Source organism: Mustelus asterias, chromosome 15 (genome assembly GCF_964213995.1).
Source record: "Mustelus asterias chromosome 15, sMusAst1.hap1.1, whole genome shotgun sequence".
Classification (NCBI taxonomy): domain Eukaryota; kingdom Metazoa; phylum Chordata; class Chondrichthyes; order Carcharhiniformes; family Triakidae; genus Mustelus; species Mustelus asterias.
This window is the reverse complement of record NC_135815.1, coordinates 14,760,622-14,788,541: the sequence shown is the minus strand read 5'-3', so window position 1 is coordinate 14,788,541 and position 27,920 is coordinate 14,760,622. Positions and strand designations below refer to the sequence as shown.

The following is a 27,920-nucleotide window of genomic DNA, read 5'->3' as shown; positions in this document are numbered from 1 at the left end:
TTCTCGACCCGACTATTCCGACACACTCCTGGCTGCTCTCCCGCATTCCACCCTCATAAGCTTGAGGTCATCCAGAATTCTGCTGCTGTGTCCTCACGTGCACCAACTCCTGTCCCACTATCACCCTCGCACTCTCGCTACCCACATTGAATTCCGGTCAAGCAATGCCTTGATTTTAAAATTCTCATCCTTATTTTCAAGTCTTTCCATGTCCTCACCCCCATCCTATCTGTGCATTCAGTTCCATCCCCACAAGCCTCTGAGAGACCCGTGCTCCTCGGAACCTAGCCTTTTGAGCACCCTGATTTTTAATCGCCGTACCTACCAGTATCCATACCTTTAACTACCTCGGCCCTAATCTCTGGAATACCCTCACTGCACCTCTCCGCCTCTGTCCGCTCCTTTAAGACACTCCTACTTCTATGGCTAAGCTTTTGGACATCTGACCGCATATCCCATGACGCGATTCAGTGTCATATTTTGTTTCATAATGTTCCTGTGAAGTGACCTGGGACATTTCATTACATTAAAGGCGCTATATAAACGTAAGTTGTTATTGTTACTGCAAGCGACGCTTTTGGAGATCCAGAGTTAACTAAAATAAGAAGTCTCACCACACCAGGTTAAAGTCCAACAGGTTTATTTGGAACCATGAGCTTTCGGAGCGCTGCTCCTTCGCCAGATGAGTGCCCATTCAGCTGATGAAGGAGCAGCACTCCGAAAGCTCGTGATTCCAAATAAACCTGTTGGACTTTAACCTAGTGTTGTGAGACTTCTTACTGTGTTCACCCCAGTCCAACGCCCGCATCTTATTGAATGTAGAAATCATAGAAATCATAGAAACCCTACAGTGCAGAAGGAGGCCATTTGGCCCATCGAGTCTGCACCGACCACAATCCCACCCAGGCCCTACCCCCACATATTTTACCCGCTAATCCCTCTAACCTACACATCCCAGGACTCTAAGGGGCAATTTTTTTTTTTTTAACCTGGCCAATCAACCTAACCCGCACATCTTTGGACTGTGGGAGGAAACCGGAGCACCCGGAGGAAACCCACGCAGACACGAGGAGAATGTGCAAACTCCACACAGACAGTGACCCGAGCCAGGAATCGAACCCGGGTCCCTGGAGCTGTGAAGCAGCAGTGCTAACCACTGTGCTACCGTGTCGCCTCTTGAATGTATTCAAGAGGCGGCTGGATATAGCACTTGGGGTGAATGGGATCAAAGGTTATGGGGAGAAAGCAGGATTAGGCTATTGAGTTGGACAATCAGCCATGATCGTGATGAATGGTGGAGCAGGCTCGAAGGGCCGAATGGCCTCCTCCTGTTCCTATCTTCTATGTTTCCATGTTTCTATCTCCACATCATAACTAAGATGTGTGGCATTTTCCTGTAACTTTCTATGGAATAATAATTTCACTGCAGTATCGATCACCCTCAGTGTGGCCTAGCAGGTATTGCCTTTAACATACTCTAGGCTAAATGTTACTGACCTGTAAGCTCCTGGTTCTTTATTATTGCCCTGTAATAGCCTGCTATCTGTGTGTTATTGGTGCTCCAGATCTAATCAGCTAACTGAACACATAGTAGGAATGAAAGCTCAGACTTGCCTGGTCTAGAATGATCAGCGCCACACCATGTGGTGCATCGACTCACTGAACCATCACTGGAGCATTTCTCCTTTTCCAACCAGGCAGAAAGATTTTCTAAAAAAAACAAATTCTGGATTCCGTCGGATCTGCGAAAGAAAGCAAAACATTTTAGCAGACATCGCTCATATCAATGCTCTGATCTCAAGCCATACCTAAGCGGCGTTCCGATAACATCTAGATGTTGAAATGAATTCCGATGATGTGGGGAGATGTTAAGATGCACCGATTACGCGAGTAGAAGCCTGAGACCGGGGACAGTGGTGTTGTTATACTATATAGCTTTCTCCAGAAAAAAAACACATGCTGTTTACAGCAAGCCAATCAAGAGTGGTATGTTGGCAAGCCGTTCATCTGTAGATGCCATTGCAATCAAGCCCAATCCTGCCCTTTTCCAATGTCGGCAAGCACACTTCTTTTTTTTGCTCAGGTTCACTGGAATGCGAACATGGGACCATTGCAGACTGGGAATCTTTGTGGATTAGTAATCCAGAGGCTTGGACAAAGGCCCCTGACGCATGTGTTCAAAACACCCTCAAGGGAGGGCGGGAGGGAGAGTGTTCTCATTCAAACTGCATCAATTCACAAGGCTGGGACAAAGTGTTATTCTCATTAATAATGATCATGAAACCATTGGCTTGTCGTTAAGAACCAACGGCGCGGGTTCAATTCCCGTACCGGCTGAGGTTATTCATGAGGTTATTCTCAACCTTGCCCGAGTTGTGGTGGTTCTCAGGTTAACCCAGGGGTTTGAGAGGGGAGAGCAGCCTTTGGTCATCTGCGACTTTGGAGACTTTATCTTTGACTGAGATTGCAATAGGCAGCCTTGCTTGTTTTGGAAATCACTTTCTTCAATACCTTTTCTTTTTTTTAAAAAAAAAAACAGGAAGAACAAACATAACTGTGATATCTGTCGCTGCAAGAAGTGCCCAGAGCGTCCATGTGACAAGTATTGTCCAATGGGATTCGAGCAAGACATTTATGGCTGCCTTATCTGCAAGTGCAAGGGTAGGGGAGCTAATTGCTTTTACCTGGCGCACTGAGCTGTTGTCATACTGGGCTTAAGGAAAAAGATAATAATTATCAGGCGCTAATGTGAATCCCATTTCTCTGAGGCCCAAGGAAAATTGTAGTGTCTGTTCTCCTGTTAATTAAGATAGTCATCTTCAACAAAGGCACCTTTCCTGAAAGGGCTTTGATCCTACTCAACTCCCTTGAGTGAACAGGAGAGCAGAAGCTAATCACTCGTCCGGTAAAGGTACCCTTTATATGTTGCAGACTGCCTCTAGGAGGGCTTTGGTGTGTGGGTAAGTGGATGGAATGTGCATTCCTAGGAGTGGCTATATCCTGGTTCCAAGGTTTTGTTTTATGTCTGTAGATTTACTGAGTAAATAACAGGCCCTTTTCCGACGACTCCCGATAAAGCTGCTGAGGTGTCAGAGCTCCGTCCATCACTATGGCATCTTTCCTCTGCCTCAGCACTCGTGAGGTTTTCGGAACCACCCGACAGGAAGAGGGAGAGGTTCAGGGAGGAAGTTCTAGGACTGAGGGCCCTAGCAACTGAAGGCACAGCTGTCAATGGCGAAATAAATGAAATTGGGGATGCTCGAGAGATGAGACCTGGAGGAGAACAGAGATCTCATTAGGTCACAGAGAAAGGGAGCAAAGAGGAGGATGTTAACATTCAAATTGGGACGTATTTTGGGCGGCACGGTGGCGCAGTGGTTAGCACTGCTGCCTCACAGCGCCAGGGACCCAGGTTCGATTGCGGCCTTGGGCTGCTATCTGTGTGGAGTTTGCACATTCTCCCCGTGTCTGCATGAGCTTCCTCCGGGTGCTCCAGTTTCCTCCCACAGTCCAAAGATGTGCAGGTTAGGTGCATTGGCCATACTAAATTGACACTAGTGTCAAGGGAATGAGCAGGGTAAATATGTGGATTCTATTCTATGATCTTCACTGGTAGGAAGATTGGTAATCGGACAACAATGTTTTTTAAGATTGGCAAAATTTCTAGGGTGGTGATCAGTGGAATGATTAAAGCAAGTGGTACAAAAATTTAGACAACTACTGGGTAAGACAGGTATAGAGGGATATGGCCAAACGCAGGCAATTGGGACTAGCTTAGGGGTTTAAAAAAAAAGGTCGGCATGGACAAGTTGGGCCAAAGGGCCTGTTTCCATGCTGTAAACCTCTATGACCTCTATGACTCTAAAACAAAGATCCCCCAGGTGTCCTGTGACCCCTGGCAAAGGTACAAGAGATGTCAGAGCCAGGTGAGGACAGGATCAGGGCTCACCTGTGTTGCCCTCTGTCGCAATTTGCAGGTGTGTGACTGGGGGGGGGCGAGGCGTTGGAGGGCATTGTAGAAAAACGCTCATCGTTTGGGAGCTGGTGCCAGTCGGAGATGCGAGGGGAGGTGAAGAAGAAAAGAGATAAATAAAACATAGGAACTCATCACAGCCCAATGTGTATTCCTGACCTAATTTGATTCTCTCCAAGGAGCCTGGTAGCATAGTTACGTTAACCACTTCACCTCAAACCATTTGAAAGCATTGTCGCTGTCGGGAGCAGGAATTTATTTAGGTCATTTGCTTGATCAGTGACTCCATACAAACAGTCAAATATTCAACCCATATTTTTTTCTTTAAAAAATTTCACATGCCTCTTAATATCCCAAATTGTATTATTTTAAAGTTGCCCTTTGTTGAATTGTCCAATTGACCTCCAGATAGCTTCCTGTTCCTACTTTTTAAAAATTCTTTCACATGGGCATGGCTGGCTAGGCCAGTATTTATTGCTCATCCCTAATTGCCCTTGAGAAAGTGATGGTGAGCTGCCTTCTTGAACCGCTACAGACCATTTTTGTAGGTACACCCGCAGTGCTGTTAGGGAGGGAGTTCCCACATTTTGACCCAACTGCAGTGAAGGAACGGCGATATATTTCCAGTAAAAAGTCTCACAACATCAGGTTGAAGTCCAACAGATTTATTTGGAATCACGAGCTTTCGGAGCGCTGCCCCTTCATCAGGTGAGTTGTCCACTCACCTGAGGAAGGAGCAGCGCTCTGAAAGCTCGTGATTCCAAAAGAAACCTGTTGGACTTTAACCTGTGATGTGAGACTTCTTACTGTGCCCCACCCCAGACTAACGCCGGCACCTCCACATCATGATATATTTCCAAGTCAGGATGGTGAGTGGCTTGGAGGGGGATCTTCCAGGTGGTGGTTGTTCCCAGGTGTCTGCTGCCTTTGTCCTTCTAGATGGTCGAGGTCACGGATTTGGAAGGTGCTGTCTGAGCAGCCTTGTTGAGTTCCTGCAGCGTATCTTGCGGATGGCACACACGGCTGCTACTGTGCGTTGATGTGGAGAGAGTGAATGTGTTTGGATGGGGTGCCAATCAAGTGGGCTGCTTATTACCCCGGTCCTGCACGTGAATTCTAGATGGAGCCAGGAGTAAATTATACAGGATGGAAGTTCAGATATTATTTTTGATTTTATTATCTTTTTTTTTCTCAAATGCACAATATATGCAGATATATTTATGAATGAGTAAAGAAATGTTTGTTGTCATTTTTAGCCTTGCAAGAAGGCATGTTCTAACTGGTGGCATTGTGCCCTCCAAGTGTCACTACAAGAAAGAGCAGAAATATGTTCAGCAGGCAGATGTCCAGCTGTGTCTGCCCAACACGATGAACATTGGGCTATCTGGACAGATTTATTTAATCAAGCCATTGATTTCAGCGAGTTATTTGTCACCAGAATCAATGGGGAATTGACCTCACTGAGCTGAACATTCAGCATGTCCTGGGTTGGTGAGCTTCGTCCCCCCAGCAACGACTGACTGAAAGTCTCCACTTGAAAGGGCATCCAAGGTTTTATGGTGTTATGCTGCACAGTTATAGGAAAAAAGCCTTGAGATTATATTTAATCCCCAATAAACGGGTGAGTTTGTACCAGGTGAGAAGCGAAAATGTTAAAACATTTCACACGGGATCCCAACCTGCATTAAACACCATCTTAATGGATGGGTCAGGCAACCAATCCACTCTCAGGGATACAGGTTGATCACTGAAACCTTTTGAAGGAGGCTGCGAGCTTCAGGTGTGGAAAGGAGGCAGGAAGGGCGCAAGGCAAAACAACTTTATTGTACAGCTTGTGGACCGGGAGGAACAGGAGTGTTCCTTCCTGGGCCCGACAGGTTAAACCATTAGTTAACCCAATCCACCCCCTCCCAAACAACATCTGCACAATTTCCTGACCCCCATCACTGCCCGACCATCCCGTCATCACCCCACCTGCTCCCCATGATCTGTCACCTTCATCTGACCTTCCCCCAGGCCTCTGTGATCTGGCAGTAGGGATTCCATAGAATTTACCATGGCTAATCAACCTAACTTGCACATCTTTTGGACTGTGGGAGGAAACCGGAGTACCCGGAGGAAACCCACGCAGACACGGGGAGAATGTGCAGACTCCACACAGACAGAGACCCGAGGCCAGAATCGAACCCGGGTCAATCATCAAATGGTTCAGCCCATCAAGTCTGTAGCAGCTTTCGAAGAGTAATCATATTGCTCCACTCCCCTGCTTTTTCCCTATCTTTTTTTCTCTTGCAAGTATTTATCTAAATCCCACTTGAAGGCTCCCGTTAAATCTGAATCCGTGTCATTCCAAATCCTAACCATTCATTGTCAAAAAAGATTTTTCCTCAGGTTCTTATCTGTGCCCCCTGCCTGTTGACCCTTCAGTCATCAGAAACACTTTCCTGTCCGTTACATCCGTGATCGGAGGTTGTGTGGCCTCAGTCCAACTCAAAGTGGACGTGTTCCTGCAATACAAACCTTCCCTCCATTTGACCCTAACTTACAACCTCACTCAGAGAGCTCTGAGGTGGAGAATGGAAACAATGTCGTACTGCCTTAAGAAATGTCATTAAGGGCTGAGACTAGGGAAGAAGTAAAGAAACCTTTGGGCTCAGCACGCTCATCCCTGGGTCAAGAGTTCAAGCCACTCCACCTAATCTGTGGCATGAGGGAGTACTGCAGTATCGGAGGTGTATCTTTTCGGATGAGATGAGGAAACCCAAGATCCCACAGTTCTGTTTCGAAGAAAAGCAGGGGGGTTATTGCTGGCACCCTGGTCAATATTTGCCCCTCAGTTAGCATCACTAAAAATGGTCATGTATCTCAGTGGGGTGTTAGTGAGAGCTTGATGCACATAAATTAGCTGCCACACTTCCTACATTATAACAGCAATGGTATTTCACTGACTTTGGAACGTCCTGAGGTTATAAAACGCGCCATAGCAATTTAAGTTGCTTTTTTATGCTCTGCTATGATTTCACAGAGAGTATTATTTTCCCCATGGTTTGAAAGCAGAACAGCCACGATCTAGGAACATAGGAATCAGGAGCAGAAGTCAGCAAATTCGGCCCGTTTGAGCCTGCTCCGCCATTCAACCAGATCATGGCTGATCTCCCCCTGGTCTCCAATCCACCTCCCCGTCTGTTCCCCATATCCCCTTATCCCTTTTTTTCATTAGAAATACATCTATCTCCTTCTTGAAGCCATTCAATGATTCAGACTCCATCGCGCTGTGGGGCAGCGAGTTCCACAAATTCACCACCCTCTGCGAGAAGCAGTTCATAAAATTATAGAATCCTACCGTGCAAAAGGAGGCCATTCGGCTCCTTGAGTCTGCACCAACCACAATCCCACCCAGGCCCTATCCCCATAACCACATGCATTTACCCTAGCTAGTCCCACTGACAATAAGGGACAATTTATCATGGCCAATCCACCAAACCCGCACATCTTTGGACTGTGGGAGGAAACCGGAGCACCCAGCAGAAACCCACGCAGACATGGGGAGAATGTGCAGCTTCCACACAGACAGTGACCCAAGCCAGGAATCGAACCCAGGTCCTTGACACTGTGAGGCAACAGTGCTAACCACTGTGCCACCTGCTCATCTCAGTTTTAATTCTACTGCCTCCCAACCTATACCTGTTACCTGTTGTTCGAGATTGCCCCATAATAGGAAACATTTGGTCGACATTTACTTTATCGATCCCTTTTAAAATTTTATATATCCCGATCAGATCCCCCCCCTCATCCTTCTAAACTCCAGCAAGCATAAGCCCAAACTGCTTAATCGCTCCTCATACATCAACCCTTTCATCCCCGGAATCAGTCGAATTGAATGGCGGGGCAGGCGTGAGGGGCCGAATGGCCTCTGCTGCTCTTCCTGTGCACAGAGTCACAGTGGGCCTGCTCAGGTATGGAAAGGCCGTGTGGTTGAGAGGGAGGGACAAGGCCTACACAATGGATAACTCTGGTTTGTGCCATTCTTAACGTCTAGATGTGCCCACAACCATCATGCCCCCGGTCAAGACGGGCTCCTGCTTGTCCATGGACGGACGGCGACATGAGACTGGAGAGAGTTGGCACGACGGTTGCCGCGAGTGTTACTGCTACAGTGGGCGTGAGATGTGCGCCCTCATCACCTGTTCTGTGCCCAACTGTGGAAATCCTACCATTCGCCCTGGACAATGCTGCCCATCATGCCCAGGTAAGGAGCATCTAACTAAACCATCCTCATCCTTTGTGGGGGCAGTGGGTGAGGGGCATTTTCATTAACATGGGCCCTAAATAAGGACTTGCCTCTGACCACTTCACTCTAGTGCACAGAAAGAGGTCATTTGGTCCTTCACTTTGCAGCAGGCTCTCAAAGAGCAATGCCCTTATCTGTGGAACAGAAACATTTTCTGTGTTTGGTGAAATTTATTCAGAGTAATAACTATTATTAATAAGACTCTCAGCATTTTGGTGTGTGCTAAATCTAAAATGTCAGGGTCACTGAGCACCGGCTGTGTATAAATGTTAATCCAATATGCCAGGCTCATAGATTCATTTTAGAGGCTGCTTTGCTGGTATCACTGAAGTATCTCCTGTTATCTTATTGAGTTCAGCTTCGAGGCTTGTTCAGATAAGCATTAGCTGTAGTCAGCTGCTAATTGATAGTAAAACACTGCGCTAATTGATGAGTGGGAAAATGCATCCTGCTGTGTGATACTAAAACTGCTTTTATACAAAACATGGTTGCGGTTGTGTTCCAGAAGTCCATCTTCAAGTGATAAAGCTTCACCAACTACACTGTTGAACCGGCTTCCTTATCCCAGACACACATATCCGTGATGAACGGGGTCTCGGGACAAGAAAGTCGAGATAGAATTTTCCCCCACCCACCCGCCCAGTGGGTTAAGAATGGAGTCAGGCGAACATGTCATTTTGCATCATCAGCCATGGTGCCGGTTTGTCAGCATCTGCCCACCCCTGGGGCATTTTCCCAGTGGTGGGATCAGGGTCAGAATGGTTACAAACGGTGAGTTGCCCGTTCGGGCCCATGTTGATGGCCCCTCAGCCCCACAGCAGGTTGAGGAGGATGGAGGGTGAACATGGAGGAGCCCCCGCTCTCTCTCTCTCTAACCTGCAAAGGCAGCCTGTTGCCTCTTCCATGCTGGAGATTACGGGGATAGGACGGGGGAAAGGCCCCTGGGTGAGTTCCTCTGTTGGAGAGTTAGTACTGACTCAATAGGCCGAATGGCCTCTTCCGCACAGCAGGGATTCTATGATGACTTCCTGATGGGCCTCCAGTTTCCAGAGCCCACCCGCCATCAATCCTTGGAGAGTGAGCGGTCATCTGGCCACTGGTTAGCTTCTCGGGGAAAATCATTGCCAGGTGACTATTTCTCACCAAGCATTAAGGCAGCTGACATCTGGTAAAGGGAAGGATCAGTTTTTGTCTCTTACCCCAGGAGCATGAAGACCCAGTGTATCTATAGGCTGCCATCAGTAAAGTTAGCACAGACTAGGGACTGAACCTGGGACTTTACAGATCCAGCAGCAGTTTCTGTTTCGGATTGATCCTGCAAAGAGCCAGCAGCAGCCACGGATGGGCCAAATGGCCACCTCCTACTTAGAGGATGGCGTTGGACGTTGAACCGCCGCGGTGGGTCATCCATCATTCAGCGGCTTCTGCCGTTTCATTGGCCCCTCCAGTTGAAGCCTGGAGCGTCTCAGAGTAACGGACATTGAGCCAAATTACACTGAGGGCGGGATTTTCCAGTCCCGCCCGCCACAGGAATCATAGCGGGTGGGACAGGACTTGGCAAAGGTCTGCTGACCTCGGGCGGGATTTTCCGGTCTTGGGGGCGAGCGCGGCCGGAAAATCCCACCCGGAAAATCCCACCCTGAGAGTTAATGGTGCTGTGTCCTTTTATATATTTCACTGATATGATGGATCATAAGTCCCTGCGTTGGTAAACATGTCACAGGAGCAGCCTGACTTAGTGTTGTAAAGAAATTCATTTCTGATATATTACAACTTTTTAATTCATAAACTGAAAGAATTTGCAGCACAAAAGGAAGCCATTGATCCCATACCTGTGTAAGTGCCGGCCTATCGCTCTGACTTATCTGCTCAAGTTTCATTTCCCTACCCTTTCTTCGTATATTTTAATAGTCTTCTCTTTTTATGATTTGGTTTATTGTCACAAGTATTAGTATTAAGTGAGAAGTATTGTTTCTTGCGTGCTATACAGACAAAGCTTACCGTTCATAGAGAAGGAAAGGAGAGAGTGCAGAATGTAGTGTTACACTCATAGCTAGGGTGTGGAGAAAGATCAACTTAATGCGAGGTAGGTCCATTCAAAAGTCTGATGGCAGCAGGGAAGAAGCTGTTCTTGAGTCATAGAATCCCTACAGTGCAGAAGGAGGCCATTCGACCCATTGAGTCCGCACCAACCACAATCCACCCAGGCCCTATCCCCATAACTACATACATTTTCCCCAGCTAACCCCCCCCCCCGACACTAAGGGGCAATTTATCACGGCCAACCAACCTAACCCGCACCATCTTTGGACTGTGGGAGGAAACCAGAGCACCCGGAGGAAACCCACGCAGACATGGGGAGAACGTGCAAACTCCACACAGACAGTGACTCAAGCTGGGAATCTCTGGCACTATGGGGCAGCAGTGCGAACCACTGTGCCACCGTGCCACTCTGTCAGTTGGTACGTGACCTCAGATTTTTGTATCTTTTTCCTGACGGAAGAAGGTGAAAGAGAGAATGTCCGGGGTGTTTGACCAGTTCCCTTTCAATTGATGTTAATAAGTCGCCGTCTCAACGGCCGCTGGTGGTGAAGTGTTCCACACCCTGACCACCCTTGTGTGTGACCAAATTGTTCCCTGTGTTCTCAGAAGACTCTGGCCTTTGGAAGCCTGAGCTGAGCGATACGTCAATCTGCCACGCTCCCGGCGGCGAGTACTTTGTGGAAGGAGAGACCTGGAACATCGACTCCTGCACCCAGTGCACATGCCACAGCGGCCGGGTGCTGTGTGACACCGAGGTCTGCCCGCCCATCCTCTGCCAGAACCCCATCAGGACTCCGGACTCATGCTGCCCGCAGTGCCCAGGTAGGTTTCGCAACCAGCTTGACCACAACAACTTGCATTTACGTAGCGACCTTGATGTCGTACGGCATTGCAAGGCATTTCGTAGGGGTGTAATCAAGTGAGGGTTGATGGGCTGATTGGCAAAAGGAAGCAATCAGAACAGAGCACAAGGAGGGTGGCGGTGGGTGGGTGGAGGGGGTGTGGGCTGCGTGGAATAGAACCATAGAATCCCCACAGTGCAGAAGAGGCCCTCCGGCCCATTGAGACTGCACTGACCTGCCCACCTAATCCCATTTGCCAGCATTTGGCCCACAGCCTTGAATGTTATAGAACAGTACAGCACAGAACAGGCCCTTCGGCCCACGATGTTGTGCCGAGCTTGGTGTGCTCCATGTGCCTATCCAATAACCGCTTAAATGTTCCTAAAGTGTCTGACTCCACTATCACTGCAGGCAGTCCATTCCACACCCCAACCACTCTCTGCGTAATGAGACGTCAAGTACTCATCCGGGTACTTTTGTAAAGGATGTGAGGCATCCCGCCTCCACCACCCTCCCAGGCAGCGCATTCCAGACCCTCACCACCCTCTGGGTAAAAAGGTTTTTCCTCAAATCCCCCCTAAACCTCCCACCCCTCACTTTTAACTTGTGTCCCCTCATAACTGACCCTTCAACCAAGGGGAACAGCTGCTCCCTATCCACCCTGTCCATGCCCCTCATAATCTTGTACACCTCGATCAGGTCGCCCCTCAGTCAACCCAAGCCTATCCAACCTCTCTTTATAACTTAAATGCTCCATCCCAGGCAACATCCTGGTGAATCTCCTCTGCACTCCTTCCAGTGTGTTCACGTCGTTCCTATAATGTGGCGACCAGAACTGCACACAGTGCTCCAGCTGTGGCCTCACCAGAGTTCTATACAACTCCATCATGACCTCTCTGCTTTTGTAATCTATTCCCCCATTGATAAAGGCGAGTGTGCCATATGCCTTTTCACGTGAATCCTTCGAGTGTACACTGACTCTCCGACAGAACATCTTACCCAGGCCCTATCCCCGTAACCCTACATATTTACCCCCACTAGTCCTCCCCTAACCTATACATCTTGGGACACTAAGGGACAACTGAGCACGGCCAATCAATCTAACCTGCACATCTTTAGACTGTGGGAGGAAACCGGAGCATCCGGCGGAAACCCATGCAAAAAAAATGACCAAGGTGAAGAGAGGTGGGGAGGAGGCTAGTATGGAGCAAAAAGCAGCTGGGCCAAATGGCCAGCTTCTGTGCTGCATGCGCGATGTAATTTTGTAGGGTGATTGAATCTGCCCTAAGGAGCATGGGTAAGCACTGCTGCCATTTTGAGCAGGTACCGGTCCCTGTTCCTGCTGTTCTGGCCATGTCCTTAGCCCGACTCTCTGGCAGATTCCTGCTTCCTTTGACCTGTAGTTGCCACGGCTGCTGTTCCTACCCATGCTCCTCAGTGCAGGTGGACCTTCTCCAGGGGGACTTTCAGTTGTACTCAGGAACTTGGAGGAAACGCCACCGAAGTTTTGACTTGTCGTGTCGGCCGGGAGTTCAGTACTCAACCTCCCTTGTAGGTGCATCCTTTGGATCAACTGTTTTTTTTTTATGCATCAGAATTGGACTAATGTGACCCCGCCACGGAACTTAATGAATGTTTACTTAACATTTTACAAATGATTAACTGATGGAATTTTTTTTTGCCAATTAGCACCTCAAATACCGATTTCACTGAACCGTAAACTGATCTAACAGTGAGCTGAAATTCCTGATATCGTGCTGAGGCAAAAGGCCAATGAATACAGCCCAAGCAGGTTGTACACTTGGAAGGGCAGTATTTACTGAGCTGAATGGCCTCTCTCGTCACTGCATCTTTTTACCATTTTCTAAACCATCACTTTTCTTTTATAAAAAAAAGCAGATCCTCTGGCCATCATCGCTCTGCTGTTGGTGGGTTCCTGCTATGCGCAGATTGGCTGCTGCGTTTCCCACATTTGTGTCAAACCTGTTAGGTCATCCTGACTTTACGGAAGGCGCTGAATGAACGCAGGCCGGAATTCTCCGGCCACTCACTCCCCGTCGCCTCCACCAGCGAGGACGGAGAATTAGGCGCTCGGCCAAATCTCCTTTCACTGCAGCGGGACTGGAGAACCCCAGCCGCGGGTGGGGTCAGAGAATCCGGCCCGTAGTTTTCTGTCCCTCCGGAACTCCGTTCTGTGTTAATCGTCTCATTTCGACCCCATGTGGCAGCGAGTTCCAACAGAGACTGAATACAGAACCACGTTTACACACGGGACCCTGGTCTAAACAAACCCAGCAATTTACTTACTGAACGCAGCGAGTCCACTTTGTCATTTGGTGTCCAGTTTCCAGTTTGGAGGAAGTTGACCTCATTTTTTTTTTAAATCTCTCACTCCCTTCTCCAGATGAACCCCTTCAGCCTTTGTCACCAAGCAACAGGACTATGCCTGGTTACTGCAAGAACGAGGAAGGTGACATCTTCTTGGCAGCTGAGTCCTGGAAGCCAAACGTCTGCACCAGCTGCATTTGCATGGAGGGCATCATCAGCTGCTACTCAGAGTCCTGTCCGGCTGTCATCTGTGCCCGTCCCGTCCTCCGGAAAGGGCAGTGCTGCCCTTACTGCATTGGTGAGTAACAGCGCTGAAGGGAGCAAAGGGAAGAGGCTTGCAGCTCTCTGTCAGGGAGTGAACCATCTGCTTTTGTTGTGTTGGTGTTTGAGCCACCTGCTATCTCGGGCACATTGATACAGCTCGAGCAGGCAATGACTCTTCCATAGTCATCACTGGAACTCACTGTGGGTGGCCGCGGTGGCACAGTGGTTAGCACTGCTGCCTCACAGCGCCAGGAACCCGGGTTCGATTCCCGGCTTAGGTCACTGTCCGTGTGGAGTTTGCACCTTCTCCCCGTGTCTGCGTGGGTTTCCTCCGGGTGCTCCGGTTTCCTCCCACATTCTGAAAGACATGCTGGTTAGATGCATTGATCCAAACAGGTGCTGGACTGTGGAGACTAGGGGAATTGTACAGCAACTGCATTGCAGTGTTAATGTAAGTCTTACTTGTGACTAATAAATAAACTTTAAAACTTTAACTCCAACATCCAGGGCACAGACTACTCCCCTGCTGATATTTGATCTGATTTATTATCACATGTATTGGGATGCAGTCAAACATACCGTTCATAGAGTACATAGGGGAGAAGGAAAGGAGAGGGTGCAGAATGGAATGTTACAGTCATAGCTCGGTGTAGAGAAAGATTAACTTTTTCTTATTCATTCGTGGGACATGGGCGTTGCTGGTTGGGCAGCATTTATTGCCCATCTCCAGTTGCCCTTGAGGGCAGTTGAGAGTCAACCACATTGTTGTGGCTCTGGAGTCACATGCAGGCCAGACCGGGGTAAGGACGGCAGATTTCCTTCCCTGAAGGACATTAGTGAACCAGATGGGTTTTTACAACAATCGACAATGGTTCCATGGTCATCAGTAGATTCTTGATTCCAGATGTTTTTTATTGAGTTCAAATTTCACCAACTGCCGTGGTGAGATTCGAACCCGGGACCCCAGAACATTAGCCGAATTTCTGGACTAATAGTCTAGCAATAATACCACCAGGCCATCGCCTCTCCCTAATATAAGATAGGTCCATTCAAAAGTCTGTTGGCAGCAGGGAAGAAGCTGTCCTTGAATTGGTTGGTACGGTGATCTCAAGACTTTTGTATCTTTTTCCCAACGGAAGAAGATGGAAGAGAGAATGTCCTCGGCATCCTTGATTTTGCTTTTCTGAGGCAGTGGGAAGTGTAGACGGAGTCGATGGTTGGGAGGTTGGTTTGCGTGATGGACTGGGCTTCGTTCGCGACCCTTTACACTTTCTTGTGGTCAGTCCCTCCCTCTGCCTTCCTGGCTGATTCCTGAGCACCGGCTAAACCCACCTCGAAACAAGTGAAGGAAAACTTTGAGCAAGGTCGCTCCTGCTCTGTTCTGGACCTCTCCGGACTTCTCTGCTAAATACGGCTAATGAGGGCAGATTAACACACACATTAGCATAGAGGTCCTGGGAGCTCCTGACTGCTGTGTCTGCAGTACGGACAAGCTCAATGAGTCCTTTTCTTCCTTTATTATTCAATGCATCCAAAGCGAGGAACGAAAGGACAACAAAATCCACAGCGCCCAGCTCCAACCTCTCTTACAGCCCCGTTTTAACCCATGGCTTGGTCATCAGGGCCGGTGGGGTCCCAGTCTCTGACCCCTGAGGCACACACCTCCTGACACAATTGAAACCATTATTCAGACGTGCCGGCTGTGACCAGCTCAAGTTGGACTTGGGAGGCATGGTGCTTTGTCCCGATGTGGCACTGCATTGCCAGCCTGGGGCTGTGGGGAACACCAGCTATCGGGTGGTTGTCACCACATCCCTCCTCCTCCCCATCTCCATCGCACTATCTGCAATCTCACTAATCCACCAGCCCCGACATCACTGAAACCAGCTTCTGTTAATAAGAACAGTGATTATAAACATTAAATATCACTCAGAGTCACGCATGTTAGAATAATTATCGATAATAGAACCAAAAAGGCAGTGGGAAATCAGCACCTTATCACAAAACTGCAAGGAGTCATTCAGCCTTCACCCCTGAGGCCTTCCTGCTGATACAATTAAGCTGATTGTTAAATTTAGACATTGGAATAAACATAACGAGGGGTGAACTATAACTCCCAGAATCTCCAAACCCACCTGCCTGCTGCATTTTAGTGATAACCCAGTGAAGGGGTCAAAACTTCTGAGTCCGTTCTTACCTGTTTCAGTTAATAAGTTTCAACCTAATCATTTCTCTGATTCAGCCAGTTCACACTGTACACTCCCCCGCACTCCTCCAACCCCGCACTCCTCTAACCCTCATTCCTCTAACCCGCACTCCTCCAACCCCGCACTCCTCTAACCCTCATTCCTCGAGCCCGCACTCCTCCAACACCGCACACCTCCAACCCCGCACTCCCCCAACCCCGCACTCCCCCAACCCCGCACTCCTCCAACCCCGCACTCCTCCAACCCCGCACTCCCCCAACCCCGCACTCCCCCAAGCCCGCACTCCTCCAACCCGCACTCCTCCAACGCCGCACTCCTCCAACCCGCACTCCTCCAACCCCGCACTCCTCTAACCCTCATTCCTCTAACCCGCACTCCTCCAACCCCGAACTCCTCTAACCCTCATTCCTCGAACCCGCACTCCTCCAACCCCGCACTCCTCCAACCCCGCACTCCTCCAACCCCGCACTCCTCCAACCCCGCACTCCTCCAACCCCGCACTCCTCCAACCCCGCACTCCTCCAACCCGCACTCCTCCAACCCCGCATTCCTCCAACCCGCACTCCTCCAACCCGCACTCCTCCAACCCGCACTCCTCCAACCCCACACTCCAACCCGCACTCCTCCAGCCCGGAATCCTCCAACCCCGCACTCCTCCAACCCCGCACTCCTCCAATCCCGCACTCCCCCAACCCCGCACTCCTCCAATCCCGCACTCCTCCAACCCCGCACTCCTCCAACCCCACACTCCAACCCCGCACTCCTCCAACCCCGCACTCCCCCAACCCCGCACTCCCCCAACACCGCACTCCTCCAACCCGCACTCCTCCAGCCCGGAATCCTCCAACCCCGCACTCTTCCAACCCCGCACTCCTCCAACCCTGCACTCCTCCAACCCCGCACTCCCCCAACCCCGCACTCCCCCAATTCCGCACTCCTCCAACCCCGCACTCCTCCAACCCGCACTCCCACAACCCCGTACTCCCCCAACCCTGCACTCCTCCAACCCCGCACTCCCCCAACCCGCACTCCTCCAACCCCGCACTCCCCCAACCCCGCACTCCTCCAACCCGCACTCCCCAACCCCGCACTCCTCCAACCCCGCACTCCTCCAACCCCGCACTCCCCAACCCCGCACTCCTCCAACCCGCACTCCTCCAACCCGCACTCCTCCAACCCCGCACTCCTCCAACCCCGCACTCCTCCAACCCCGCACTCCTCTAACCCTCACTCCCCTAACCCTCACTCCCCTAACCCTCACTCCTCTAACCCTCACTCCCCAAATCCTCACTCCCCTAACCCTCACTCCCCTAACCCTCACTCCTCTAACTCTCACTCCTCTAACCCTCACTCCCCTAACCCTCACTCCCCTAACCCTCACTCCCCTAACCCTCACTCCCCTAACCCTCACTCCTCTAACCTTCACTCCTTTAACCTTCACTCCTCTCTCACTCACTCCTCTAACCCTCTCTCCTCTAACCCTCTCTCCTCTAACCCTCTCTCCTCTAACCCTCACTCCTCTAACCCTCTCTCCTCTAACTCTCACTCCTCTAACCCTCTCTCCTCTAACCCTCTCTCCTCTAACCCTCACTCCTCTAACCCTCACTCCTCTAACCCTCTCTCCTCTAACCCTCACTCCTCTAACCCTCTCTCCTCTAACCCTCACTCCTCTAACCCTCTCTCCTCTAACCCTCTCTCCTCTAACCCTCTCTCCTCTAACCCTCACTCCTCTAACCCTCTCTCTAACACTCACTCCTCTAACCTCTCACTCCTCTAACCCTCACTCCTCCAATCTGCACTCCACTAACCCTTGTTCACTCCTCTAACCTTCCCTCACTCCTCCAACCCTCATTAATTCCTCTTACTCCCTCACTCACTCCTCTTATCCCCTCACACATTCCTGTAACCCACATTCCACTGATAGGATAGCTCTCTTCGCACTGTGGAGTTCTTGCTCCCTCTAGTGACAAGCTGCAGCCCTGTGGCATGAAGAACAAAATTAAAAACAGGACATGAACCTTGCTGGGAAGAGGGACATGTGGCTGAAACATTGTATCCTGGACTCATCCGGACAAATACTAGAATACCAAACTTCAAACATGGTGATCACGTGATGAAAACCTTTGGCAACCTGTCTCCATTCAGCAACAACATTACAGAAACTCCGTGAATCTTTTCATTTTACACTTTACCCCTGGGGTGATCCCTGCCAGAATGCTCCGAATGAGATTATGACCTTTACTGATCTATTATTCTGTGAGGGTGCTATCTGCGCCAAGTAATCAGCCCAAACCATCCTCAAAACAACCTGAATCGTCTGATTGCATTGCACACAATATTTAATTTATTTTATTTATTTATTCGTGCCACAAGTAAGGCTTACATTAACACTGCAATGAAGTTACAGTGAAAATCCCCTGGTCGCCGCACTCTGGCGCCTGTTCAGGTACACCGAGGGAGAATTTAGCACGGCCAATGCACCCTAACCAGCACGTCTTTCAGACTGTGGGAGGAAACCGGAGCACCCGGAGGAAACCCACGCAGACACGGGGAGAATGTACAGACTCCGCACAGACAGTGACCCCAAGCCGGGAATCGAACCCGGGTCCCTGGCGCTGTGAGGCAGCAGTGCTAGCCACTGCGCCACCAAAAACAAGAGTTCAGACCCTCCCCAGTAGCTCTGTATCAAATCAAATGACCATGAAAACAGGCGTATTAGTGTAAGAATCCAAATCCTGGGAGGAAAACCCCTCCGTCCTTATGCAGGCTGATCTATACGTGACTCCAGTCCCACAATTGGAATCTAGTTAACCCTTGACTGCCCTCAGAAATGGCCGAGAAAACCACTCAGTTGTAGGGGACCCCCATCAGCTGGTCATAAATACAAGTCCCACCGTGTCAGAGTGTCCGAGGGATGGGCAGTCCTGAGGACGACATTCTTCACAGGTTTTCCTTGTGAGCCAGTCTGGCCAAATTCGATCGTCAAGGCTGTTCGCGAGGATGCCACAACTTCCAGACGTGTCAGTGACCCGAGGGAGGGGAAGAGTGAGAGAGCCCTGCCAGCTCTGAGAGAGTCCCGGGAGAAGGGGGGGCGGGGGGGGGGGGGGCTGCAGTTTTAGGCTATTAAAATGTCCCAAGTTACTTACCATTTGTTTGCTTGATCGACAGGCGGTCAGGCATGGACCAAAAGAGAAAACGCTGGAAAATCTCAGCAGGTCAGGCAGCAGCTGTAAGGAGAGAAAAGAGCTGACGTTTCGAGTCCAGATGACCCTTTGTCTAAAGCTTTGTCATCTGGATTCGACACGTCAGCTGTTTTCTCTCCTTACAGATGCTGCCAGACCTGCTGAGATTTTCCAGCATTTTCCCTTTTGGTTTCAGATTCCAGCATCCGCAGTAATTTGCTTTTAGTCAGGGATGGAGCTATCAGAGGGAAAACTAAATAGTTTCATAGAAATTCCTACAGTGCAGAAGGAGGCCATTCTGCCCATCACGCCTGCACTGACTCCGTGACAGAGCATCCTACCCAGGCCCTATCCCTGTAACCCCACTAATCCCCCTGACCCACACATCTCCGAACACTAAGGGGCAATTTAAGCATGGCCAATCCACCTGACCTGCACATCTTTGGACTGTGGGAGGAAACCGGAGCACCCGGAGGGAACCCACGCAGACAATGTGCAGACTCCGCACAGACAGTCATCCAAGGCCGGAATTGAACCCGGGTCCCTGGCGCTGTGAGGCAGCATCGCCAACGACTGTGCCGCGCCGTACCACCCCGAGTTGAAGTAGCATTTCATTGACTGAGATGCGGATGAGGTGTTGTAGTGCCCCAGACTGTGAGCTTGATGAGGTTCAGGCTGCTTTAGTTAGTGCCCTCATCAGGACTCTCGTTCGCAATGACTGAAGGAATTGAAACATTTTGCCGCTGTTGCTCTGTCAGCGAGCGAAGAGGGGGGGATAATCGAACGATGGCTGCCCCGCGATCTAATTTTTCTCTCTCTCTGTTTCCCTCCCTTCCACAGAGGAAAGCATCCCGAGTAAAGTGGTGTGTCACTTTAATGAGAAGACCTACGCAGACGAGGAGAGATGGGACATTGACAGCTGTACCCACTGTTACTGCCTACAGGGTCAGACACTCTGCTCGACAGTCAGCTGCCCTCCCCTCCCCTGCCTGGAGCCTCTCTACGTGGACGGAAGCTGCTGCCCTGTGTGCCCAGGTAATTGGAGAAATGCCAGCCTGTTATAAGATGCCAGGACGGAGAGAGATGGCACCTCCCCCCCCCCTCACCACCTCCCGTACACACAGATCAAGCGTTTGTCCCTTTATTTATTTTTATCTACAATTAATGAGGAGCATCTGTTTCGTACACAGCCTGTTTCTGGCTTTCAAAATCAAATGACAATAGTGCTGCCCTTGAATCTCTGACTCTGGCAGACAGCTCCATCCCCCCCCCTCCCCTGAGAGATCCCCTGACAGCTCCATCGCCCCCCCCTCCCCCGAGAGATCCCCTGATAGCTCCATCGCCCCCCCCTCCCCCGAGAGATCCCCTGACAGCTCCATCCCCCCCCCTCCCCTGAGAGATCCCCTGACAGCTCCATCCCCCCCCCCTCCCCTGAGAGATCCCCTGACAGCTCCATCACCCCCCTCCCCTGAGAGATCCCTGACAGCTCCATCGCCCCCCTCCCCTGAGAGATCCCTGACAGCTCCATCACCCCCCTCCCCTGAGAGATCCCTGACAGCTCCATCGCCCCCCTCCCCTGAGAGATCCCCTGACAGCTCCATCACCCTCCTCTCCTGAGAGATCACTGCAAATTATTCCCTCTGCCCACCTCAATGTCTCCAACCTCCACAACGCACACTCTACCCTCCGTCAATCCTCACCCCAACAACACACACTGTACCCCCCATCAATCCTCACCCCCAACAACACACACTGTACCCTCCATCAATCCTCACCCCCAACAACACACACTGTACCCCCCATCAATCCTCACCCCCAACAACACACACTGTACCCTCCATCAATCCTCACCCCCAACAACACATACTGTACCCCCATCAACCCTCACCCCAACAGCACACACTACCTTCCATCAATCCCCACCCCCAACAACACACACTGTACCCTCCATCAATCCCCACCCCCAACAACACACACTGTACCCCCATCAGCCCTCACCCCAACAACACATACTGTACTCCCCATCAACCCTCACCCCAACAACACACACTGTACCCCCATCAGCCCTCACCCCCAACAACACATACTGTACTCCCCATCAACCCTCACCCCAACAACACACACTGTACCCCCATCAGCCCTCACCCCCAACAACACACACTGTATCCCCATCAACCCTCACCCCCAACAACACACACTCTACCCCCATCAAGCCTCATCCCATCAACACATACTGTACCTCCCAATAAACCCTCACCCCAAAAACACACACTCTAGCACCCCCCTCCCCCATCAACCCTCAACCTTCCTTGGCAGAGAAATGTTACCTCCATTTGTTACTAATACTCGTCAGCATCATTTCACCTCATTGACCTTCATATTGAAGTAGGTCGCATACTCAAAATTTGAAAACAAAACTAATATATTCTCACTGGTCAATCAGTTCATGACCTGCAGTTCTGATCAATCTTTCTTCCCCTCTTTATCTATCTGCGCAACTTCTCTATGGTCTCCTCAGGACCCTGGTGATGTAACGCATGATTTCATCTCCTGGAGGTAGGTACAGAGGTGTCTGGGGTGCAGCTGCCCTTTAAAACTTCAAAATGAGGAAGATCTGTCAGTCTAGCTATGGCGGAGACTGGAAGGTGTGATTCAGTGACCTGCATCTCAGACTGGGCCACTGTGTTGAAGTTCCTGCCTTACTGACGGGATCTACAAAGTTAGGGACAGAATGAGACAAATTTTGAAGAACCTTTTGTTGTCACTTGACACTTTGCCTGTAAGGCCACGATGAGTTAGTGTGAGGAGATGATAGTGCCAATGGTTAGGTTTCATCGCACCATCATTGGCAGCAGTGTCTTCGGCTGCCGCAATTTCCTTCCTAAACCTTTCCATCTTTCCCTCCTCTGTCACCAATCCTAATATCTCCTTGTGTAGCTCCGCGTCAATTTTTGTTGGATAATACAACTCTGAAGCAGCTTGGAATCTTTTACTATGGGGGAGCTGGTGGCGTCATAGTAATGTCACTGGACTACTAATCAAAAGGCCCAGGCTGATGCTCTGGGGCTGGGTTTCAAATCCCTCTATGGTGGTTGGTGGAATTTCAGTTAATAAAATATCTGGGGGGGGGGGTTTTCCCATCTCGCCCGTCACAGGAATTGTAGCGGGCGGGGGAGGAGTTGGGTGGGTGGGGGGGGGGGGGGGGGGGGGGGGGGCGTTGGGGGGGGCAGACCGCACAAAGGTTTATTTACCTCAGGCAGGATTCTCCGGTTTTGGGACAGGCGTGGCCAAATCCGGGATACCGGCCGGGGCCTGGCTAGCATACCTATGTGTGTGTGTGTGTGTGGGGGTTGGGGGGGGCGAGGGATGTGCGGAACTGTGTCTGAGAGGAGAGGGTTACAGGGGCTGGGGGCAATATGTTCAATTGGCACAAGGGATTCCCCCCCCCCCCTCATATCTGACACCGGTTAGCCAGCTAGCCATTTATGCACCTCAATAGGCCCAATGGGCAGGCGGGCGGATGGGCAATCCCAACAAGTAAAATTTACGTATTAGTGAGGTGGCACGGTGTCACAGGGGTTAACACTGCTGCCTCACAGAGCCAGGGACCCGTGTTCGATTCCCGGCCTAGGTCACTATCTGTGTAGAGTTTGCATGTTCTCCCTGTGTCTGCATGGGTTTCCTCCGGGTGCTCCGGTTTCCTCCCACAATCCGACAGACGTGCTGGTTAGGTGCGTTGGCCATGCTAAAATCTCCCTCAGTGTAACCCGAACAGGCGCCAGAATGTGGCGACTAGGGGATTTTTGCAGTAACTTCATTGCAGTGTTAATGTAAGCCTATTTGCAGCACTGATAAATAAACTTTAATCATAAGTAGGCTTACATTAACACTGCAATGAAGTTACTGTGAAAATTCTTCACCCCACCCTCCCAAAGGGAGCCAGGTCAGGGTAGGCCGGGTGCTGAGTTTGAAGACCACCCCCTGTTTTCGGAGAAGCCAGCAGGTGACTATAAAATCCAGCCTGTGGATTAATTCCATGCCGCGTGCCTGGGTGCATCCCGGCAAATACAGGCCCGAATGTCCAACCCTGGTCACTCACAGGACGGCCACAGTGATTCGCAGGTTGTCTTGTTATTCCGCTTTGTTCACTCTCCCTTTAGACCTGAATGTGCCTGAGCCCACCAACATCCCCATCGAAAAGTTTGACCCGAGGGGAGAGATCGAAGTGGAAGCACCGTTCTGGCCAACGCCCAGTGGAAACGAAATTCCCGCTCACCTTCGGGACGACGGTAAGTTTCGCCCCAGCCGCGCAGGAAGGGGAGGGGAAGGCAGGGGGTTAAACCTCCGCTCCGCTCCGGCTCGGGAATCGACAGTTGCAGGAGAGGGTTAATAATTGAGGATGACTTTTTTTTAACAATGTTTAAAGAGGCGTCGTGATCGATGACGCCTCAAAAACTGTTCCCCCTGAAGCATCTGACTGAGTTCACCGCGCGATACTGTTAACGTGGGTAATAATTTGTGAAGCAAGGTTGTGATTTATTTATCTCGCGAGAAAGCCTGTAAAATTCGCCGGCATCCGAGAGGATTTGGGAATCACGGTCTGCTCAATAAACCAGCAATGCAATGCCCTTTATCATTCAGTGCCTCTTTGTCAGCAGTTCCCGGGAGATAGAGCTATGGAAGACACAATCCATTGTACAACTGTGAACTTTATAAATCGTGAGTCAGCAGCTATTTCTGAGATTAAAGCAGGCGTCCTCATGATACCGGCATCTCCACCTTTTACAGTCACTGTTGCTCAATAGATAAAAGACTTATTCATTTCGTAAATCTGTCGTTCCCCAGGCAGCTGCCAGAATGTTCAACTTGGGCGGGATTGAGTAACGAGCGATAGCAGACCATATACTCTGTCTGATTTCCTTTAACATTCGGGTGTACAATTTCACCTCAGCTCGTCCTAGCAACATACTCTTCCATTCATTTCTCTCTCGTGTACTTAACTCGCTTCCCCTTATGTGCACTTGTACCATCTGCCTTAGTTACTCCATGAGGTAACACGTTTCTACAATCTCCAGGTAAAGGAGTTCCTCCTCAGCCCCCCTATTGGATTTATTGGTGATTATCTTGTATTTATGGCCCCTAGTTCTGGTCTCCCGCACAAATGGTAACGTTCTCTCCATATCTCTTTTGTCGAACCAAGGCAGCACGGTGGCACTGCTGCCCCACAGCGCCTGGGACCCGGGTTCAGATTCCCGGCTTGGGTCACTGACTGTGTGGAGTCTGTACGTTCTCCCTGTGTCTGCGTGGGTTTCCTCCAGGTGTTCCAGTTTCCTCCCACAGTCCAAAAGATGTGTTAGGTGTGTTGGCCATGCTAAATTCTCCCTCAGTGTATCGAACAGGCGCCGAAGTGTGGTGACTAGGGGATTTTCACAGTAACTTCACTGCAGTGTTAATGTAAGCCTATTTGTGACACTAATAAGTAAACTTAAACTATTGATGATTATCATATATTTATGGCCCCCTAGTTCTAGTCCCCTGCACAAATGTAACATTTTCTCCATATCTATCCTGTCTAACCACTTCAGAATCATAATGACCTCTGGCAAGCCTTGTTTGTTCCAGAATAAAAATCCCCAGCCTTTCCTGTTGTGGTACCAGCCTTGTAAATCTTTTCATGCATCTCAGAGTTACCATGTCCTTTTACTGTAATATGAAAACCAGAACTGAATAGGTGGGCTCCGTACAAATTTAACATCAGCTCTCTGCTTCTAAATGCTACAGTCAGGGAAACAGTATCGAAGCAGAATGGCAAATTTAAAATAAATTAGCTAGCATTTAAATATAACATGGTATTCAGCAAAGGTCTTGTGGCTCAGAGAGAGGGACACCAGAAGGTCTGAGTTCAGATCCCACTGCAGGACTTGATGGGAGTGGAAGGTGTGCTCATAACGTGGCCAACCCAGCTTGGATTATCAATCTATAAGTCCTTCCGATAAGAGTGGAAACTTTCTGGTCACAGACACCGCAGAAGGTAACTGCATTATCATGGATCAATCCAGTGGAGGTCCATGGTTACCAAAGAGGACATGATATCTAAAGGAGGAGGTCAGCACGGAGCTTGTGTCACCTCTGCCCTGGGCTAGGGGCTGTTGAATGTTCTCCGCCTCAGTGTCCTTTGTGTCACCCCCTCTACTAAGACCCTGTGTTTTCTTTTCCCCGACAGAGAACCTCCGTGTTAACGCAATAGGTGGAGACTATCCCCGGTACAACGAAGACTCCGCCATGCACTCTGTGGCCTGGGTGGCACTGCCCATCATGATCGCTCTCATTCTAGTCATAGCTCTGTTACTGGTCAACCAGAAGAAGCAGTGGATCCCGGTGCCCTGTTACAGAACTCCTACAAAGGTACGGTGTCCTTGACAAACTCATCAGCCTGAGCGTGCTCTTAAATCTGCGTAAGTTAAAGTGGGTGTGGGACTTCTTTTTCCACAGTGCGAATAAATCTAAACATCTACCCTTCCAGCGCATTGTACAGTTTCAGAATATTCAAATCGCTTACCCAATTCAATTAATGAATAAGTATGGAATTAAATGCTAGTCTCAGTAATGACGATCATCAAATTACCAGATTGTTATTAAAACCATCTGGTTCACTCGAGCCCTTCAAGAGATGAAACCTGCCATCCTTTCCCAGTCTGGCCAGATGTAATTCTAGACCCACAGAAAAGTGGTTGGCTCTGAACCACCCACAAATAGCCTGCCATTTAAGTTGTATTAAATTGCGACATGCAATTTGGGATGTGCAATAAATGCTGGCCTTGCCAGTGAGGCTTACATCCCAGGAATGTGTGCTTATGTTGACAGCAAGTGAGCGTGGAGTTGGGCTCAGCTATGGTGTCAATGATAAGCTGATGCTCAGTATGAAAGCTCAAAGCTGAAAAAATAGGCACCTTTTTTTTGGGTGGATGGCCTGTGACCCTGGAACTGTCGCCCAGCAGGGGAAGCTTGCACCTTTCAAAAGAGAAAGTAGCCAAGGGGAGATCATCAGCAGGTGAGAATATCCCAGTAAACCAGCCTCTGTGGCCACAGTCCAAGGTGAGCCTTCAGCCAACCTGGCTGGTCATCAGCAGGTTATTCCAGAGCCAGTGTTTTCAGATTGGAAGTGATTTTCAAAAAGAAGCAAATGTGATGTGAGATTTCTCACCCAGCGAGTGATTGGGGTCTGGAATGCACTGTCTGGAAATGTGATGGAGGCAGGTTCAATCGAAGCATTCGGGGGGACATTAGATGAGTATTTGGATAGAAACCATGTGCAGGGGTACGGGGAAAAGGCAGGGGAATCGCACTAAGTCATCATGCTCATTTGGAGAGCCGGCGCAGACACGATGGGCCGAATGGCCTCCTGCGCCATAATATTTCTGTGATTCAGTGTGGAGACCAGTAGACCAAATGCAAATCAGTAATATGCTATAGTGTGATTTGAAAACTTAAATGGAAGAGGACTTGTGGTGCAGTGGTAGCGGCCCTGTTCCTGGGCCTGAAGCTCTGGGTTCAAGTCCCTCTTGATGGCCGCAGAAGGTACCTTCCTAACGTGGCCAAATAGGTTGATTATCAACCTGTAAATCCTTCCAATACACCTGATGACCAGTGGGTCAGCCATTCTGCAGAAGGGAACTACAAAACCACTGCAGTACTTTGCCGAGCTTAAACCTGGACCAACCCAACGGAAGTCCATGCTCACCAACCTACTACCTTGAGGAGGATTATAAATGTAACCATTCAAAATTTCAATAAAAATAAAAAGATCTCTGTCCCGTCTCAAGTAATTGTTTTCCCAACATTAATTTGAAAAGAAGGATTACATCCCAATTTGTTTATTTCCCCTTTAACGACTCACTTGTTGACTTTCATTAATGAAATATTTATACCTTAAACAGAAGACGCAGTTGACTTTAGAATAATTGACTGGGAAGCATTACTGAGCACTGGGAGAGGGAGCTCAATTAACACATGGGGATGGTAGCTGAGTCACAACAGGTTAATTACTGTATCTCTCCCGTTGTTAATTCAGCTCCATAGCTCCTCCATGCCAATTACCTGAATGTGCTTGGCAATTTGCAGTTTAAGGAAAGCTAGTAATAAGTAGCTGGGGGAAAAGGAGGGAATGTACAGGATTCTAGAAGGAGATGGATGGTAAAGCTCAAACCTTATATGGAAGTTATCATCTAGAACTTGAGCACAAAGGTTCTGGCTGACACTCTAGTCCAGTACTGAGAGAGTGCTGCTCTGTCAGAGGTGCTGTCTTTCAGATGAGACTTTAAACCAAGGCCCCATTGGCCTGCTCGGTTGGATGTAAAAGATCCCCGGGCCCTATTTCGGAGAGGAGCTGGGGAGCTATCCCCAGTGTCCTGGCCGATATCTATCACTCAACCATCATCACAGGCGGCACGGTGGCCCAGTGGTTAGCACTGGCTGCCTCACAGCACCAGGGACCCGGGTTCAATTCCAGCCTCAGGTCACTGTTTGTGTGGAGTTTGCACATTCTCCCCGTGTCTGCGTGGGTTTCCTCCGGGTGCTCCGGTTTCCTCCCACAGTCGGGTTAGGTTGATTGGCCATGATAAATCAACCCTTGGTTTCAGGGAGCTAGCAGCATAAATACATGGGGTTACGGGGATAGGGTCTGGGTGGGATTGTTGTCAGTGCAGGTGCGATGGGCCGAATGGCCTCCTTGTGCACTGTAGAGATTCTGTGATCATAAAAAGCAGGTTATGTGATCATTATCACAGTGCT

The 27,920-nt window shown here is 49.8% G+C and overlaps 1 protein-coding gene across 2 annotated transcripts in view; it reads left to right on the top strand.

Moving 5' to 3' along the window:
• crim1 (cysteine rich transmembrane BMP regulator 1 (chordin-like)) overlaps positions 1-27,920 on the top strand; it is a 217,651-nt gene that overhangs the window by 184,057 nt on the left and 5,674 nt on the right. Inside the window, exons 10-16 of one of the 2 annotated variants that reach the window (XM_078229544.1) lie at positions 2,540-2,661; positions 8,013-8,222; positions 10,917-11,129; positions 13,554-13,775; positions 19,971-20,165; positions 23,291-23,419; positions 25,354-25,535. In XM_078229544.1, coding sequence (XP_078085670.1) covers positions 2,540-2,661; positions 8,013-8,222; positions 10,917-11,129; positions 13,554-13,775; positions 19,971-20,165; positions 23,291-23,419; positions 25,354-25,535 — 1,273 coding nt within the window. Of the gene's footprint in view, positions 1-2,539; positions 2,662-8,012; positions 8,223-10,913; positions 11,130-13,553; positions 13,776-19,970; positions 20,166-23,290; positions 23,420-25,353; positions 25,536-27,920 lie in introns of both variants that reach the window. The other variant, XM_078229543.1, reaches the window with a different exon arrangement.